This window comes from Condylostylus longicornis, unplaced genomic scaffold (assembly GCF_029603195.1).
Source record: "Condylostylus longicornis isolate FDR11 unplaced genomic scaffold, ASM2960319v2 ptg000018l, whole genome shotgun sequence".
NCBI lineage: Eukaryota > Metazoa > Arthropoda > Insecta > Diptera > Dolichopodidae > Condylostylus > Condylostylus longicornis.
Window position 1 is genome coordinate 8,980,279 of NW_026577987.1, and position 20,770 is coordinate 9,001,048.

Here is a 20,770-nt window from a genome sequence, read left to right on the forward strand (position 1 = left end):
TCACGCATACTTTTGTCGCGCTGAAATAACATTCTGTTTCAATTAGATGAACATGCCATAAATCGAGTGTAGCTTTCAAAATTTTTCATGGAAACTTAATCATTCTTTCAATTTTCGTTGCAGTTTTTATTCAATCATTTAATAATTAAGGTGTGTTCTTGAAATCCTTATGTTGAAAAATAATTTTTTGTGGTATAAAAAATATTGTTAAAGAAGAATATACATACACATGTATTTCGAATGTGACTAAATAATTTTTTTTTTGTGATGAGAAAATTAATTTGAACAAAAATAAGCTTAGGAATTCTAGGTATTTTTGATAAAATAAAATTTAAGTGATAATATTCTATAAAAAAACGCTCATCTATTATTAATAAAATATCTGGTTATCGTATATAAAAAAGTATATGTATGTTCATTGTAATATCCATTAATATTTTTTTAGAATATAGATATTAAAAAAAATCGACATTAATTACTTTTTGCAAAATGTCAATATGACAGTGACATGAAAGTGTGTGTTGTCAAATCAACTCAGCAAATAAGCACCAATAAAAAAGTACTAGTATATTTTTTTAATTAATTTTGATCAACTCCAAATTTATAAATTATTAATTTTGAAAGTGTTATATTTTTAAATTGTTGGAAATTTAGTAAATACTGATGTAGCAGTCTATATTGAAATTGTTTTAAAAAATCAAAAACAACAACTCAATGGTAAGGGTTTACTGATGCCAAGAAAATTAACCTTATTCCACTAAAGTATACCATATTAAATATTTTATAATGTGTAGGCTTAATTTTTGAAAATTACTAGAAGAAATAAGCGTAACATTTTAATAATTTTACAATATTGAAAATAATTTTAATATTGAAACAATAATATAAGAAATTAAAAATACATACAAAGTAGGTAGGTAAGACTGCCTGCCTTACATCTAAATACAAGTATAACATATGAATATTCAACATCTCAAATTAATCAATAACAATATTATTTCTACAAGGATATATGCAGATATGTTGGCTTTCGTGATTTGTCTATGAACTCTAGTCGAAAATTTTGAGAAAGTATTTTGCTACTTCATACATACGTACATAATATATCATATGTACGTTTTACCTAGGGATATATACCTAGCTATTTTTTAAATAGATAATATAAACGAAAATGTTTAGCAAACATTTTATTAGAATAATTATTAATTAGTAATCATTCTACGTGATGTCTACAAATTCTTTTATTTAAACTGAAAGAGAAAATTGTATAGGTAGGTATACCTACTTTATGCTTATATAATATTATTATGTGTTAGAGTCAACACACCTCTCTGGGCGTCATTATCTGGATTTTGATAATTATATGTACATATGTATGTATGAGATATTTACTCAGATACAAATTTTAAATGGAATAACTATTCATATATCCTCATTAAAAGATATATGAAGAATTTTTATTTTAACACATTTACACATGTTCATCAGTACATTATCTACGTATTTATACAATTAAGCCAATATGTGTATTTTAAAATTATTAAGCGTTTTGCTTAAAATTCTTTGAAAATCATCATGAAATTTGTAGATATCAACATAAATGTTAAGTTTCCGAAAAAATAAGTTAGTAATTTAATGTGAAACGAAAGTAAGTAAAAAATTCCTGAGAAGTAAAGTAATAATTTTATTGAATTAAATAAGTGAAACGATTACAATATTATTTATTAAAATATTTAAGAGTAAATTCCTAATACGTATGTATTTTCACTGTAAAAGATATAAAATATAAAACTAATTAAGACACAACATGAATTGGTGAAAATTTTCATTAAGTATGAGGCAAATGTGCGTTCCGATATTAAATTTAAAAGACGAAAAGGATTAAATAATAATCCTCTAAAATAAAATAGTCCTTTAAAGTTCTATCGCGCTTTTTCTAATAAAAGAATTTAATCCTCGGGTTTTAGAACTCCAATTTTCATAGAAATGTACATGGGTATACAAACCATACTAAAGAAATTAAAATTTAATTTAAGGAGATCAGTTAAATCATTATGTATACCCATATGATATCTAGATTCTAGACAAATGTATATGTATATAATATAGTTTTCTGTATGTAAAATTTAAATGATTATTTATATATATGTACATATGTAGGTATACCTACATTAAAATATTTCCTCCTATAAAATACACGAATTTTTAATTGAATAAGTTAAGCCATTTATCTACAAAAAATATATAATGTTTTCCTACTTAGTTAGGTGTTTCAATTGAAAATTTTGCAATCATAATTTTGTTTGTTTCGGAATAAAAAATCACTTATTTACTTAACTTAACGTCATACGTCTCACATATTATATTCACACTTACATAAATATCTGGGGCATCATCAATGAAAAGCTTTTTTTTTGTTTTTTCTTTTCTTATTTTTTTTTTATTAATATTTTCACTAATAGCAATATAAATTGAAATGATTATATTATGTATGATAGTTGCTTCATTATGTTATATGTCCATATAATAATAATTTATATATGTTATTGCTATAAGTAGCACATAATTTCCATTTTAAAATAAACTAAAAATATTTACATACATTTCTATTTATTACATTTCCAAATATAGTGGGACAATTTCCTCATTAATGTTTAGCTTCCATAAAATTTTTGTAGAGAGATATAGATATATTTTAAATCAAATGGATGCACGATATACTTTTGATTTTTAGAATCATTTCCAGGAATAAAACCCCAAACATAATAATACGCAGCAGTACATTTATGATTTTGCTATTAAAAGCATTAGAGAGGCAATTTTGTACTTGATACTTTCAATTTTATAAATAAAACTTTATTGAATTTGAATTTTAATATTGTATGCTGAAATATTTGATTTATTTTGTTTTCTTTTTTACATTCAATGTAAATCCTTAAATAGTTTTTGCACAGTAAATATTTCTTTTCTTACTTATGTATGTAGGTATAATTTTATAGCTTTTGGGAATAGCTACAAAATTTTAAAAATGCAATTGCTTATATTCGAATTTAATTGAATATTTAGATAAAAAATCATATTTATATTTTTAATAATGAAAATTTTCACATTCTCTTTCATTTTCAATATTTTGCCATAATTTCTAATTTGTAAGATAAGAATCAAAAACATAACTGATGTTTGTGTTTTATTGAATTGATTTAACTTCTTAAAATTTACATACATATATAGTTATGTACGATTTTGAGAACAAATATGAAATTCTAAATAAGAAAAATAAAAACTGAAAGCATTTAAACGGTTCTAAGCTATTTTCGATAGTAATAATTGATAACAATTACTTTAATATTTTTTACGTTTAATGTGGATATTATAAGATGTAAAAGTAGGTTCTTTCCCATTACATCAAATGCGTTCAAGTTACGTTAGTCATGAATTCCAAAGCGGTATAACGTACGCATTATGAATTTCAGTATGCGTTGCTAACGCAACTGATTAGTATTTTAGTTTATTTCTTGCATTTCTTTAAAACTTTATGCATAAGTGATTTTTATACATATGTGACAAAACGAATGGTAAAGAAAACATTTTAATTATGAAATTTGATTTTTTTTGCTTTGTTAAAGTAATTTTTAAAATGTCATTTGAGAAAATTGCTTAACTGCAGATGATTTTAATTTGCAAAATCAAACGAATAACGTGATAATCATGACGTGATTATTAAATCTTGGACATATGTATGTACATGGAAAAGGTCGTATACTTCAAATGTGTTTATACAAAATTTATTTGGTATGACTCACATTCAATAATTTAAAAATTGAAAATGAAATTTCATACGTCTATACATATACATATATACGTATGCTTGTATTCGTTAACATATACTTATTTAATCGCTTAAAAATGAATACTAAAAAAATTGTAAAATCATGAAAAAAGAATCAAAAAATTAAAAGAAGTTTTTTTTTGTTTCATAAAATTTAAAACACAACGACGAAAATTTATAAAAAAATATTTCAAGAATTTACAAAAAAAAATAAGAAAAAATGTTGTTTTTTTTAAAGACCGTGTGAAAGGATGTTTTTTATTTCTCTTTGTTTATTTTCAAATATCACTTGTTGATTAACACCTGTAAGAGCATGTTGTTAAATTTTTCTCCTTTATGTGTATTTTATTCTCACGTAAAACTTCATTAAAATTTGATATCCTTTTACTATAGTTTTTCTCTCTGTCCTTATCAATTTATTTTTTCATTTTTTGCTCTTTTTTCCATTTAAAATAACATTCATCCAGAATTTACACATGTATGTATATGTAATAATTACACATACTATTTATTTACAAAGGTGAATAAGAGAATTTACTCAAAAGTACAGAAAAATTATGTGAAGTAGAAAGAAGAAAAAAAAGTTTTAGTAAAAGTAAAATGGAATATGGTAATAATTATATTTTTTGTCTAAATTAAGTACCTACCTTATAGTTTTGTTAAATATTCAAGAAGCAGACACATTACATATATTATACATAAAAAGAAAGTGAAATAATTAAGGGCTCATAATATGTATGGAATATGTGAAAAATATATAGTTTTTGTCAATATACTTTGATTTTTTTCTTTTCGTTGTTCTTATTAGCCCTATAAATTTTTTCATTCGAGAACATATGCTACATGGTAACAGATAACGTAACGTAATACAACGTAAGAAATTAATTTTTAGTTGTATTTTGGCTTACTGTTAAAGTTTAGTAGGAGTCGACGTTATCAAAAAGGCCAAAATATTAATTTCAAAAAATTTAATTTTTAAATTGTCTTGTACTCTTCTATTTTGGTTAAAAATTTTGGAAAAAACATTTTTCAAAAAATTTATTTTCGAATAGTATTTAATATATTTAATATGTCCCAGAAAAATTTGGTTTCGCTTTTCTTTTGTGGGCTGTGTCTAGGGATTTTTTCTCTCTTTTTCTTCCACTTTTTCTTTTCGAAAATGAAAACATGTAAACTGTGAAGGTCGTTCGTTATATGTTTACATACAATGAACTGTAAATAATAAACATTTTCCGTTGTAATTATTAGAAAAGTTAAAAATTTACAAGGAAAACATATGAAATTATTGAATCGAAAAAGTGGTCGTTTAGAAGTACTTAACGTTTTGTAATGAAAATGGAAAGAAAAACATTTATTTCCTTATTTTGTATTTCCTTAGAAATATTGATTTTTGATTAATTTTGTTCAAGTATGAGAGCTAGTAGCATTTTTCGGATACCAAGTATATTTTTCTACCAAAAAATGTATTTAAAAGTATGTGAAGAATTCGATTATTAATCTTTGATCTAAAATCTAGCTAAAAGAATAAATATTCAAATTATAATAACCAATTATACTAGTATACCTTAATGCAAATAAAAATTAATATAGTTAAACCTTTTTTAAGTTTCTAAGTGATTTTCCTGTAATTTTCGTTTCAGTTCCGAAAAACATTACAATAAAATTTCTTAAAAAAAAAATTTTTGTTTGTGATCAAAAAAAAAAGAAAAATAAGTAAATTAAATTGTGCGAAACAATAAAAAACTTGCGTAACAACGAAAACACGAATCTATTTCTGTAATTATATTTACAAAAAATTTAATAATAAAAAAAAGATCAAAACTAAACAAAAGAATATATACGAAATATTTATCTTAAATGAAATCAAAAAGTCTCAAATCAAGTAACGGAGGATCATTTCGTACTACACAATGGGATCCAGTGTTATTAATCAGTCAAATAATTGCAATGCAATCTATATTGTATTTTACATTAGCCCTTCTTATGTCTGTAATGGATGTTTTAGCGGGAGCAAATCATACATTAGACAACATACTCAAATATCATGTAAGTACTTTCTATAAAATTTTTATTTTTTTATATAAGATTAACCGCTTAAATAATAAAAATATCAAAGTATATTATGTATATTTGAATTGTATATATATATATATACTTAATAATAGAAACATATATATATATATATATATATATATGCACATACATATGTTCAAAATAGAGTAAATTAGAATATAAGAGACACAATTATTTAAGAACATATAACAATCAATTCAAGTTTAAGAGAAATTCAGGCTATAAGAAGTTCGAGTAAATTTTGTTTGTATTAACATATTCTAACATACCCAAAATGTACAAGAGTAAGGTAGACTTTTATAAGTGTTACTTATTTCATATTACATTATATTATTTATTTATAAGTTTATTTTTCTGTTTACTCGTGATCAAAATTTGAGATGTATCAAATCCAAAAATTTGAGATGTAAGTATCTAGATGTAAGGTAAAAGCTTCATTAAATAGTTAAATTCTAAGACTTTAAATAGAAATGATATCGAAAATATTATGAAGTTTTTTCAAATCTTTGCTATTAAATTTACCTTAACATGAGTTTATTTTGGTTGTGTCACACTCAGATTGATCCACTTTTGGAATATGTTAAATTGGTTTTACATTTTTGCCCATATAATATATGGGCAATTTAATATATAAATTCATATGTGGCCTGATATTTTGCATTTTGTACCATATTTAATTGACGGAATTTTTCGAAATTTAATATTTGAGTTCTGCTGCTACTGGAAGTAACTAAGAAATTTTCAGGGAATTCGAACGGCGTAAAGGAAAACAAAACTTTATTATTCTAGGTACGTAGCAATACACCTGGTGGTCGGTCATGTGATTTTTTAATAAGGCAACAAAGTTATCTAAATGAAAGAAATTTAAATTTAGTATTTTAATCAGAAATATGAATTATGTGACAATTATGAAGGAAGTAACGCTTGTAAAACCGAAACTTGGAAATCTTTTTATTGAAGCATAATTTCTTTATTTAAAAAACCTTTAAAGCAAACTACTTATTTTGGTTTCCTTTATTCCCCCGTTTTAAATGGTAAACCCTTCTTAATCATTATTACTTTTGTTAGCTTTTTATTTTATTTCCTTTTATTTTTTGTTCTTTTATATTTATTTTAAAGGGAATCACTTACTTTAAATAGAAATAAATTTTTTTTATTTGTTTATTTGATTATGAATCGAAAGAAAAAAATTTTTGAAGAATATTTTTCGCTATGGTTTTTTTTTCGTTTTTCTTTATGATTTAAGTGTTATGGTTTTTAGAATTTTTTTAAAGATAATATTATATGAACTTCAAAAAAAAAAAAAAAATTTTTTTGTTATTAAAGTAATGAAGTCTAAATAAAAGTCCAAGGAGTGTCGGATAGGAGGAATGAAAATTTAATGCTAATAAAGTTGTATTTTTTTTTAATTTAACGTATGTGTATGTGTATATATATACATATATACAATTATACAAATACTCTGCTCGTTTTTTGTGAGAAATGAAAAATGATAATGCCAATCATTCATTTTTTTTTATATAAAAATTTTCGTTGTTTTATATAGGCATACACATGTATATAATATATAATATATGAACATATATGTGCGAAGAAAGATGGTGGCCTTAAATTATCTAATCTTTATTAGGTGCAGTCAAAATAAGGCAACTAAATAATTCTTTAAATATAATATGCACATATTTGGTTTTAACTTAAATGTCGAAAATTAAAGTTGAATTTGCTTATTTATATATTAAAAAGAATTAAATGATATTATAGATGAAAATTTTATTTAAAATTTTCGGATATACACATGCATACACACAAAATTCTGAAATAATATCAATACTTAAGTAACATATGTATGTTTGTATACGGATTTTTTTATTCGTTTTTAAAACTATTGATTACTTTAATGTATAATTATTTTATATAATTATCACTAACTTTACATAAATTTTACAGAAATGACGCAATACAATAATAATTTTAATAATGAATGCAATTAGAATTTATTTTCATATTAATAGGAATAGAGTTGGGTCAAACCAATGGTTTGTATTGTAGCACTTTTCTCTTCAACAAGTGAAAATATTGCTTTTAAAAACCCTATATGTTTTACCTATATACCTGTTACACTATTACTTTCATTCGTAAACGAAACTACTTTAAGGATTGCATACATTTAGGATGAACGATTTATGCCGTCTTTGAATTAAAGCAAAGATAAATTTAAAGAGGGGCTAACATAATGCTCGATTATGTAGTGATATGCTGTGAGTTAGGAAACCTAATTATATTTTTTATTGGCATCGAATTTACCGTTAGCTTTCTGCTTTTACAGAAAGTTGCAAAAGCTTGTGGTTTGGCAAATGTAAGGTACCAAAAATTCAAATTTTACAAGTTTCGTGAGGCGATAACTTGAGAGGGGGTGGAGATGTTAAAAAAATTTCTTCTAATGAAATGAACTATTTATTAGTGTATAAAAGCTGTTAAAATTTTATACTTTTACAACCTGAGGTCCAAAAGAAAAATGACCATTTGTTTAACGGTCATTTTGTTTTTTCATAGATCAAGTATGGTATGTCGCGGTAAAAAACCACCCACTATATTTCTACCTTTGCAAAATTTAAACAATGCCTATGGTTTCACTGCAATAAATAGTTAAAAAATGGCATTTCTATGGTTTTGTATAGGGGGAGGGGCAGTTAGGTAAAAATTTTCTTCTATGGAAATAAGTTCCTAATACATATAAAATTTCAGTTTTCTATCTTCAAGGATGTACAAGTTTTGTAAACAGACACTTGGATAGACAGTCGAATGGACAGAGTGAAACTTATAAGTACCTTTTCTCAAAATTTTTTTGGAAAAGTGCTAAGAACATCATAAGAGTTTCTTAAACTTAGAACATTTATTGTATTTAGTTTGTAAAGGGTATGAATATTATTTATATTTAAAAGACAATCTTTATGTTTCGTCATTTTGGAGAGAAATTAACCTAAATATTATCGTTATTTAAGTTTTATATGAATAGAATATGATGTATGTAAGTGTATAGTTTAACAAATTTTTCAAGACCTTATCATTCAATTTTAAATATTAAAATTCTAATTATTCTACATATGTATATATATTTAAAGTCAGACCGATATATACATATATACTAAACACATAACATATGCAGACGGATTACACATTTTATTCCTACAATTTTCTTGCAATTGCAATGTACTTATATAAGTACTTATAGTAAGAAATTTACTATAAAATAAAAATTTTATATCGCTATGCAAGTGTATAACAAAGATTTAATAAATTTTGACAAAGTTATATAAAAATAGAAAAATATTTAAATGAGAACTCAAAAATTTGGTATTTATTTCTAAAGGCTACTTCGTTAAGTTTAACGAAATAAAAATATAAAAATTCAATGCTAGAGGTGGCTTATGTTAAAAAATAGTTAAATTTGCTACATTTTAAATTGTAGATTTTTCTATGTAAACACGTATACTACGAGTACACACATAATATGAAAATAAACTTTAATAAATTCTTGTTGGACCATATTTCTGTAATTATATGTCTTCCTATAATGTCCGTATAATGTATACAATATGTTTGTAATTTGTGCTACTATTATAAGATTTAAACAAAAAACTGAACTCGCCAGTAAATAAAAAAATAGGACAAAAAATTCCTGATTATTGATTTCGAAATTCTTTTAATTATTTTTTTCGTAAAAATAAATTACCGTCATCAGTAAATATCATTTAAGCATATTCTTGAGGAACTCTAAATTTGTTGCTGTAAATTATATTTTTTTTAAAGTAGTAGATTTGCAACGAGGTTTACTTTTAGATTACATTTTTGATTTTTTTTACTTATACACCACAATACTTATGCTCAATTATATTCAGTGTGCTTTAATTGAGTCAAATATTAGAGAGATTATTGAGTAATATAGAAAAAATTTTTTAAATTAAATGTATATTCAAAAGTTCTAATTCTAAATGCAATGCTAATTTTTGTTTTGTTTTTGTTATTTTAAGTTTTTCTTTTAAAAATTCTCGAACGTCATTTATCAAGTGAGAATTAATTATTTTTCATGTCGCAAGTATTTTATATTTTTATATTTTATTGTGCATACATTAATTAACCTTGGTATCAATTTAAAAACACTAATGTTAAATAACCATAATTATTTAGTTCATAAATAAAAAAATAAAAGTAAATAAATGTGTTTACACTGAAATTTTAATAGACATGAAATTCATAATTCTTTTAAAATTCGTTGAACTGTATAAAAATGAGTTTTGCTTTTGTTGGAGTATACAGCTGGCCGATTAGTTTGAAAAATTTTATCTTAAGTAATTGCATAACACATATGTACATAATTCCATAATTACTTTTGGAATTTTTTTTCAGAAAATATAAGAAATACTTAATTTTTTGCATTAAATTCGAAAATTTTTTGAACGCTACAACGAATGCTTTTGAAATATTCTACTGTTTTGACCAATGTTTTTGATCATAACTTTTAGTATTAGTAGAAAACTTCTGTAAATTTACAGAACAAGGTAAAAGAACAGAAGAAAAAAACCACAAGTATAAATTATTAAAATTAAATTTTAATAACAAATAATTTTTTGTTTACATTTGTTTTTATTTATTTTAGAATTCATTTTGTTTTCCAAACAATTTTTAAAATAAACAATTTCGTTGTTTAATTTTTAAGTTTCAATTTTGTCTAAAATTGTTAAACTTTTTTTTTATCAATAGGGGCGATAATTTGTATTATTTTTAATTATTAAATACAGTAAGTAAACTAATTTTTATAGTATACATATTTTGTATTTGGGAATCCAATTTTTTTTCAAAAAATGATATTCGGAATTCCGGTATAATTCCGGTGTTATCGCAAAGAAAATTTAAAAGGAAAAAAATATGTAGGTTTAAAAAACAAAACCAACTCACTGAGAAAAAATAAAATAATCAAAACAAATTCAATGAGAAAAATGAAATAATTGTATAAATTAGTACCATTGGTCATGTATCAATGTGTTGAAGTGTCGGAGCCAAACTTTACACTGCTATACCAACAATTTATATGTAATAAGAATTTCCGGCAAATGTGGTTCACAAAAACAAAAAATGTGTAAAACATTTTTTTCCTCCAAAAAATTTTAAAAATTACATTTGGAAAACTGTTTTATGATTATAGTGATTAATGTAAATAACAATTTTCTTGTATCAATTTTTTCAAAAACTTTCTAAATATGTATTGCACGACGAAAATTTCCTTCGGTCTCTCAGTATATCGAGGAAAATTATTTATTTTTCTTTTTTTTTTACAATCGTCCAATCAATGAGTAACCCTATTCTGTTATGAAAACAACAAAAAATTGTGAGAAAACGAATAATTTTTTTTTAACTATGGCAGAGTGCGTAAATTTTTCGAATAAATCCTTATAAATGCTCACTAATGCTCTCTTTCACAAATTATATTTGTGTTACTTGCTGAAGTTCCGTATGATTTGTTGGAAAAGAGAAAACTAACGATAAATAAATTAGAATAATTTGGAAATGGGCTTATTTCGATTCCGCAATTTCGAACTTGATAAAAACTAATGAATTTTTGAATTCGGAAGTCCGAATTTGGATTCCTTATTTTGTATACATTTTGTTTTAAATTTTAAAATTTTGAATTTTCAATTATTCCATAAGGAAACTATTACTAATAAGAAATTCTAAAAAAAAAATATTTTTTGAAAATATTAATATCAAACTAAAAATAAAATATTATTAAACGAATTATAAATATTTTTCATTGTTATTGACTACTGCATTCGAAAAAGAAATACTATTTTTAAATTATATGTAAAATGTTCATCAATGAATATTAAAATCTATAATTATAAATAAAAATTTTAATAAAAAGAATACTTTTATTAAAAGAGAAATTTCTTTTACACACTCTCTTTAGTCTTAAAGAATTAATAATATTTCTATTTTTAAAATATATTCAAAAGCATAAATAATTGAATATGAAATATTTAGCAATTGTGTTACTATGTTTTCATTAAAATTTCAATTAAATATAAAATATTAATTTGTTAGCAGGTGTTAGTGAATAAGTATGTATTTGTTATTCATTTGAAATTTTAAGGAAATTGATAGTTTTAATTAAATTTTATTTTCACAATGTAACTATACTCATCAAGTATTTTAAATTAAACAAAACTGTAAAAACATACAAAACTGTAAATTTTTTTTTTATTTTTTTTTCAATTTGAAACATTTAAAAATGTTTTAATACTTCATAAGTATATTACTTTTAAAAATTGTTGAATGTATTAATTATTTATAAGGTATATTCAAAATACAGAGTACATTACGAGTAATTTTGCAGTAACGAAAGCTTGCTCTAAAAAGTGCATTATTTTTACATAAAAATAATTAATAAATAGAAATTTGAAGATTTATTGCAAATTCTGGCATCGAAATTGTAATGACACCATATCGACACAAAGCTGAATGCTGCATTAATACAGTATTATTACAATTCCGATCATTGGGTATATCCAAAACTTTTGATACGAGTATTAAAACTAAATAACTAAATATTTTATATTTAAATTTCAATAAGAGTTGAAAATTTTAATGCTTCACGATTACATTTATAGCTATAATAGTAGTCAAACATTTATTAATAATTTTATTGAATCACAAAATATAACTATAAAACTGAATTGATATAAAAAAATGATGAAATGACTTTTAAAATGGAAAATATACAAAAAAAATTTTGATGTAACACGTACATATATTAAATTTTTCTGATATCACAGATCTTATAGAAATTCTCGATTAGATAATCAGTTTTTAATAATTATTTTTATTTGTTATGTTTTAGAATTATAGTAAACAATAATTATTATCGGTTACCTACCTTAAAAAAATATATTGTGAATATTATACATAAAAGAACCAGTATAGCCTTTGCATCGAATGAGATTATAATCGAACGTGATTTGGTTGTACGATAAAATATTTAATTTAAAATTAAAATATTGCCTATGTATATATATTCATGTATGAATTCATGTATGAATCATTAAATTGTATATTGGAATAAATTAAAAATACAAGTCAATATAAATATTTTAAATTGACAAATATTTAAGATCTTATACAACCAGTTTGCACTTTCAAGAGATTTTGATTAAAAAAAAATTAAAAATATATTTAATGTCTTCTTTCTAATGAATTTGACTATTTTCTTCTAAATATTGAATAAAATTGCTTGATTCCATACAGCTTTGACAGTATTATTAACAATGAATCTTAAAAACTAAATAGCTTTGAACCGTTCCCAGTTGATTAATTTTGAATTTTTTTGTAATTTGGAAATTTTCTACTGCAATTATCTTATTTGTAGTTTTTAGAAGTATTGTACCGAATGGAAAATATTTAATATAGTGTCCAAAGTTTTTTTTACTAAATAATCGAACTTTCAATTCAATTCAGTTAAATTTCTAGTTTTTACTATGCAATGTTTAGAAGGTCGAATATACTCGAAAATTTTCACTGGGGGTAAAAATGAAAAACTACAATAATCTTAAGCTCTGGAAAAGGTTCTAATAAATTTTCAATTTACATGTGAAAACCAAGCTAACAAAATTTGATATAAAAAATGTTATAGTGTAGATATAGATTATAATTGTAACAACTTTTCTAATTGAGTAATCATACTATTCAAATTTGAAATTCATACAAATTTTCTTGCCGATGAAATGTGGTGGTACAAGCGAAAATTTTAAGAGCAAAAATATTGGTATTAAAATTTAAGAAAATGTCTACAATATGTACAACAAAATTGGTATGCAATATCAAGTGAGTAATAAAGTATGTAAGCTTGTTATCAAACACCAAATACCAAATGCCAATGCCAACTTTATTGTTATATTTAAAAGGCAAAAGAAATTATTTGATTTACCAAAACAAGTATATTTTTTTAAAATAACATTTTATAATAGAAATAATTTTATTATTACTATTGTATTACAAATGTAATAATTTCCAATATTTGTAATTATTGTGGTAGTAAAATCGTCTATAACATTTATAAAAGTAAAACCATCTATACATATGCAATCAATCAAATAAATCAAATTTGTTGCAAGTAGGTTTACTTATAATAATTTTTATTTTATTATTTCAGTTTTTAGTTACATACATACACACATATATAAAATATTCAGGTAACTAAATATAGAATTTTTAAATATGCTTTCGAATCATTTTTACACGAAATGTCAAAGTAAATCTTTATTACTTTATACGTTTTATTTTTATTGTTTCACGAGGCTTTATAATGCAATGATTACAAATTAATTAATACATAAAAAAAAGTTCATAAGTCGGCATAGAAATTTTAAGGTTACAATCAAAAATTGTTTTTATTTTTTTTTTTCTATTTTTTTTTATTTATTTATTTATTATAACGCTAATTATCAAATATAATCTTATCTGAAATCCTAGAATTTGTTTTTTGTATATTTTATTTAATATAGGTGAAATATGAAAAAAAATTATAGATATCGACATACGCAGTATACACAACATTAGTTATAAAGAGAAAAGACAACATAATTTGTTGCGAAACGAAATTATATTATTATCGTTTTATGCTCGCACATATCGTAATTACATACAGTGATCTCTAGCATAAAGTCGTCTTGATATAGAAAATTTTGGCATAAATCTCTTATATTTTTTGGTATCATTTCCTAATTTTAAATCATTTAAAATTATTTAAGTCATTTATTTTTTTATAAATTAACCTTAAAAATTAATTTTATACACTTTTATTCATTTTGCTTAAAATCGTAAATTTGAATAAAATTTATATTAATTTTTTAACTTAAGTATACTTTAACCTTTTATTATTAACGTATGTTCTATTTAATCATCACAACTCTGCGAAAAAAATTATTAACTCTAGCAATTCGATTTCAAAGAAAAGCAGCGAAAACGTTCTTTAAATAAATTTTATAAAAGTAGTTAGAACAAAATTTTCAAATTTGTATAATGCAAGACCATTATACAAATTTGAAAATTTTGTTCTAAATTAAAATACCTCATTTATTGTATTAAAATATTTTTGCCGCAGGAATACGTTATGTACTCTTGCACATTCTTAAATATTCTTTATTTTAATTTTTATACAAACATTATCTATACATACAAATGTATATTTGTATGTATAGATATTTTTTTTAAATTCATTCCATGAGGAAAATTAAATTAATAAGCTGTTTATTTTCTATTTATATCTAATTAATTTGTTCAATATTTGATTTTTTAAAAATTTAATTAAAAACAACGAGCAATCTATAAAAGATTTGCATAAATTTTAAAGTGTATTTTTAAATGTGAAAAATACCTAAAAATTTGTATGAGAATAGAACGCTATACTTATTAGGAATTATCTTAAATGGTATTTAGAATTATATTATTATCATACAATGTAATACTTAATAACTTCAACGTATAATATGAAATTTTGATTCTCGAATTAAAAGAAACTTTTTTAACCAAGCCCACAAAAGAGAATCGATAAAAGACAAAAAAATTCATGATAAAGTAGAATTGTGAAAAAATAATTTTTATTTTCTATTTTTCCAATAATGTCCAATTGATTCTCCATGTCTCCTTCTGTAATCCCGTGCGTATGATAGTTCTGCTTTTAAATAAATGGGTTTAAATTTAGTTATAGGAATGGAATAAAAATGAAAACTACTAAATGGATAATTAAATAGCATAAAATACTATTATAAGCAAATAAAATACAAAGTAATTGAATATTCAATATTCTTATACCTATTCCATTTTTAAATAAACGAATTGCTTTATCAGTATAAGTTTAAAATAAATAGTCAATTTTAATGACAGCCTAATCATAGTTATTATAAATGGATAGGATATAATCAGTTTGTTTTCACTATACTTTCTTTAGTCATTTCTTAATGTATGTATTTTCATATTGTTATTATAGGAGACATAACATTAGAGTGAATTTTATGATTAACAATGAAAAAGGTTAAGTTTTCAAGATGCCGAAATGCCGAAATTCTAGTTGTATAACCGCTATATAATTAAGCTCAATTTCAGATTTAATTTACCTTTTTTTAGCAATTCTTCTGTAAATTCGAAACTAATTGAAATTCATTGACCAATATTGAAACAGAATTCATGCCAAACTGTAAGAAATTTGAGTATGTAAAAAATTAAGAACTTTCATATTAGAAACAGTCAATTGTACCACCAAAATTTTAAATCCATAAGGTTGAAATATATGTAATTATATATGTATGTTTAATAAGCACTGATTAAAAATTAATTTTATACCTATAGATTTTTTTTGTCATTTTTTTGGATATTGTGTCTCCATTTTTTTTATTATTCTTATAATTATTTAATTAAAATTATTAAAGGTATTCTTAGCAATTGTATAGGAAGAAAAATTTTTTTTTATTGAATTCAGGAGGAAAAAGTGAAATAAAAAAAATAAATATAACAAAACAGAAGATTAGAACAAAGAATGGAAAATAAAAAGTTTATTATTTTTAAAACGAAAAAGAAAAGCTTTTTTCCATTTAGAAAAATGGAACATTTAAAACATATTGTTTTTAAACCATTTTATTTTAATGTTTACTTATATACATACATTTACGAAAATCTAAATAAATAAACATATCGTGTACGCCAGATGCTCTTCATCCGCATTCTGTATGGAAAAAAAATTAACAATTTGATCTTTTACATTTAAAGGAAGAAAATAACCAACTTAATCTTATAAAAATTGTTTAATTTCGAATCAATTTGCTTTAAAGAATCTACTCCTTTTACCGAACGTCTTACATAACATAAGTGAGTCAATTATATTCCTGTAGAATCTCGTGTAATAAACTTTCGCTAAAATAGAAAATACAAACTTTCATGCTGATCATATTAGATTACATGCTGATCATATCAGATTTCATTTTTGGTTCAACAGTGATTTAATGAAAGATGAAAAGGGGGGCCAAATCAATTTTATTTACAAATTATAACACATTTATTTTTGAAACGTAAATGCATTATGTTATTCCGTAAATAAGAATTGAAAATTGTTTTGTTAATTCGAATCTTAGTCTGCATTTTACGTTTTCAGTGTTTTTTTTAATTATTTTTCAATTAAAATTTGTCATTTTACCAATTTAATTGGTTATTTTTATAACTTTTGCAATTCTCATTTTTTTCATAATGAGTAAGTACGTCACGTAGAAATTACAAAACATCTATCCAACTTTTCATCTTCTGAAATAAAGTGACAAAATTTTTCTTCATTTAACTCTTTTTTCCAACTCAGTGAGTAAATACGGAAGGAGGAATTGTCAAAATAATTTTCTTTTTAAACAAAATATGATTTTCTTATCAATAATTTTTGATTTATTAATATTAAAGAAACAGACGAATTGGTAGAGCAAGACCAATTAAGTATGTATATTTAATTTTACTGTTCTTATTTTTTGTGAACATCTTAAATAAAGTCAAAAGAAATAAAAAACGAGAAAAAAATAGAGTTGACCTTGTCAACTCTGTGATACCCGTACGAATTCGTTATCCTATGTGCAAATAAAGATGCCATAACTGACTATGGGACAGACTATGACTTTAAGTTGCCGTATTACCATATTAATTTATGCAAAATTTCAGTACTGTGTGTTTTTCAAAATACTGTGTGTGCCAAACTACTATTTAAGTTGTATGGCAGCTACCATAAAGAGCTAAGAAATTTTAACAAATTTTATCAAACACATTGGTCCTACTGATATATTCGCTTGTGTGAAATTTCAATACCATAGCTTTTATAGTTCCTGAGATATAGCCAAATAACTTTTGAAGTTGTATGGCAGGTACCAGAAGGAGCCAAGTAATTTCAACGACTTTTATCATACGCATTGGCATTACTAATATATTCATTTGTGGGAAATTTCAATACCACACCTTTTATAGTTTCTGAGATATAGCCAAATAAATTTTGAAGTTGTATGGCAGGTACCAGAAGGAGCCAAGCGATTTTGACGACTTTTATCAAACACATTGGCCCTACTAGTATATTCGTTTGTGTGAAATTTCAATACCATAGCTTTAATAGCTTCTGAGATATAGCCAAATAACTTTTAAAGTTGTATTGCAGGTACCAGAAGGAGCCAAGTAATTTCAACGACTTTTATGAGACACATTGGCCCTACTAATATATTCGTTTGTGTGAAATTTCAATACCACAACTTTTATAGTTTCTGAGATATAGCCAAATAAATTTTGAAGTTGTATGGCAGCTGCCCGAACCGGTGCCCCGATCATGTCCAATTTAAGTAGGGTTCTGGCACTTACTACAATAAATCATTTGTGAAAATTTGGTGAACTTAGCTTAATTAGTTTTTGAGTTATCGCTGGGACGGACGGACGGACGGACGGACGGACGGACAGACAGACGGACGGACGGACGGACAGACAAAGCTAAATCAACTCAGAATTTGACGCTGATCAAAAACATACACTTGAGTCTATATCTAAGACCGTTATTTCTTAGCGTTACAAACGGTAAGGCAAATTTAGTATACCCTTCGAACATACGTTCGTACGGGTATAAAAAGGAAAAAGCTGGCAATGTAATACATATACATACATATATACGTGTACTAAACGGAAAGATAAAAATATGGCGCGTAACGTTATTAACTTTAATGATTTTATCATTATTAAAATTAAAATTTAATTTTCGTTTGAATTTTTATTTTCCCTTTGTTTTACAGAAAAAGTTGTAAGTATGTATGTATGTACAAAATCTAAAGAATTTTTTAGTTTAAATAAGTTTATATTTAAAATTTAAGGTAGTGTGTTAGTAAATTAAAGTTATTATTGAAATTTGATTTTGGCAAATATAGAAAAAAGGTAGTACATTAGAAAACGTCGTTTAACCAATTTAACTAAACAATAGTCTAAATTTCATCCTTACTAAACAATGAAGAACAACATTATTGTTCGAAAGCAAATTTAAAATTTATTTTAAAAGAAACTAAAATTAAAATCATTTTTAGAAAGAGCCTCACCTTTCTCCCAATATTTTTTTTGCAAAATATGTCTTTAAAAACGCACTAATTCGGATACGGATTCGGATCATAAAAAATTACTTTAATAATGAAATTAAATAAGAAAAATTCATTACTTATGAGATTTTTTTGCATACAATTTATAAATGGACTGTTATGGTGGCTTTAATTTGAAAAGTAATGATTCCCTCCCATTCTTGCTGTTTTGTTGAACATCAAACGAATTTAAAAAAAAAAAAAACAAAAAAATTGATTAAATAAATCCTCTTTTGATTTATTAAATTTGGCCGAACTTTTGATGTATATTTTTATTAAAATTGAATTATCTAATATTATATACATACATTATGCTCAATTCATATATATATATGTGTGTAGATACAATATCTATATTAAGTTTTGAATAATTATTTAATATTGAGTAAAACAGTAGTTATTGCAAAATTTAATTTTGTAAAACAAAATATTCAAATGAAAAGAATGAAGTAAATTTTGTCATGTGGTTAATGTGGTTTTGTGGTAATTCATGTTAAACAAACAATCTAATATCTAGTATAAATTTAAATAAATTAAATTATATTATGTTTGAAGGTTCTGTAATTATAATATAAATGATTTATATAAAAATAGAAAAAATTTTAAATCTAATTTTGAAAAATTCTTACTTAAATTGCATGCAAACAATTTCTCTTAATTAATATTTAAACTTTTCAATTTTCGAATTTTAATGCGCTTGTATTATCAAAAAGAATTTGGAATAATCGAAAACAAAAAAAATAAGAAATACTCTTATACGATTTTTTCCAGTCTTAACTGAAATATTGTATTGAACCTGAAACTTTTTCCAGGAAGGAATCACAAATGTAAATTTGGTTTACGTACTTAAGCAGTTCTAAAGAAACTAGTAAAAATATTGTAATTTTCGGAACCTGGTCAGCTTAATTTCGACCGTAGTAACTTTTTTCCCGTAAAAATTATTATTATTAAATTTTTCCCGTAAATATTTAAATTTTTTTAACCTTAAACATTTTACGATTGCTATTAAGCATTTCATTTAATAATTATTTTTATGGAAAATAAATATTTAATTGCATTAAATTTCAAAATTAAATTAAATTTACAATAATTTCTGAATACTTATAATTTTGTTTTATTTTGAATACCAAATATTTTTGATTAAATTTATTCAAATCGGAATTTTATTAGATGTTGGATGATGATGCAATTTAATAATTTATTTAATAAAAAAATTTCATAAGTTTCAAATTTAAAAATTAATACATAAAAGTAACAATAAATTTATATCCTTGTATTTGAAGGATAAAAGAGATTTTTTTTCTTTTGTAGGTCAGATATCTTTCGAGAATTTTTAATATTGCAAAAAAAAAAAATTCTGTTTCTTTTTCAAATTCTAAATAAAAATGTTGATTAAAATTGAAAATAATGGAAATCAATCATGAAAAGATCATCACACGTACATACATTTTATGTCCATTTATATTATTTTATATTATGTATTGTGTATTATGTACATATATGTAAGCATTTATATAAGCATTTTGAACTCTTCCAGTCATAATATATGAGTTTTCATATTTTTATTGTGAGTTTGAACGTGCTTCTCTTTTATTTGCATACAAATAACTTCAATGTATAATATCTGAATCTTTTTTTAAATGTTGCTTACTTACTACCATTTTACTAAAACAAAATCATAAAATAAATA

The 20,770-nt window shown here is 23.4% G+C and overlaps 1 protein-coding gene across 3 annotated transcripts in view; it reads left to right on the plus strand.

The window, feature by feature from the left end:
* Positions 1–143: 143 nt before the first annotated feature.
* LOC129606357 (protein SYS1 homolog) overlaps positions 144–20,770 on the plus strand; it is a 31,184-nt gene continuing 10,557 nt past the window's right edge. Inside the window, exons 1-3 of one of the 3 annotated variants that reach the window (XM_055516654.1) lie at positions 144–310; positions 446–717; positions 5,470–5,875. In XM_055516654.1, coding sequence (XP_055372629.1) covers positions 5,687–5,875 — 189 coding nt within the window. In that variant the 5' untranslated portion in view covers positions 144–310; positions 446–717; positions 5,470–5,686. Of the gene's footprint in view, positions 311–333; positions 718–5,469; positions 5,876–20,770 lie in introns of those variants that run through there. The other 2 variants (XM_055516653.1, XM_055516655.1) reach the window with 2 other exon arrangements.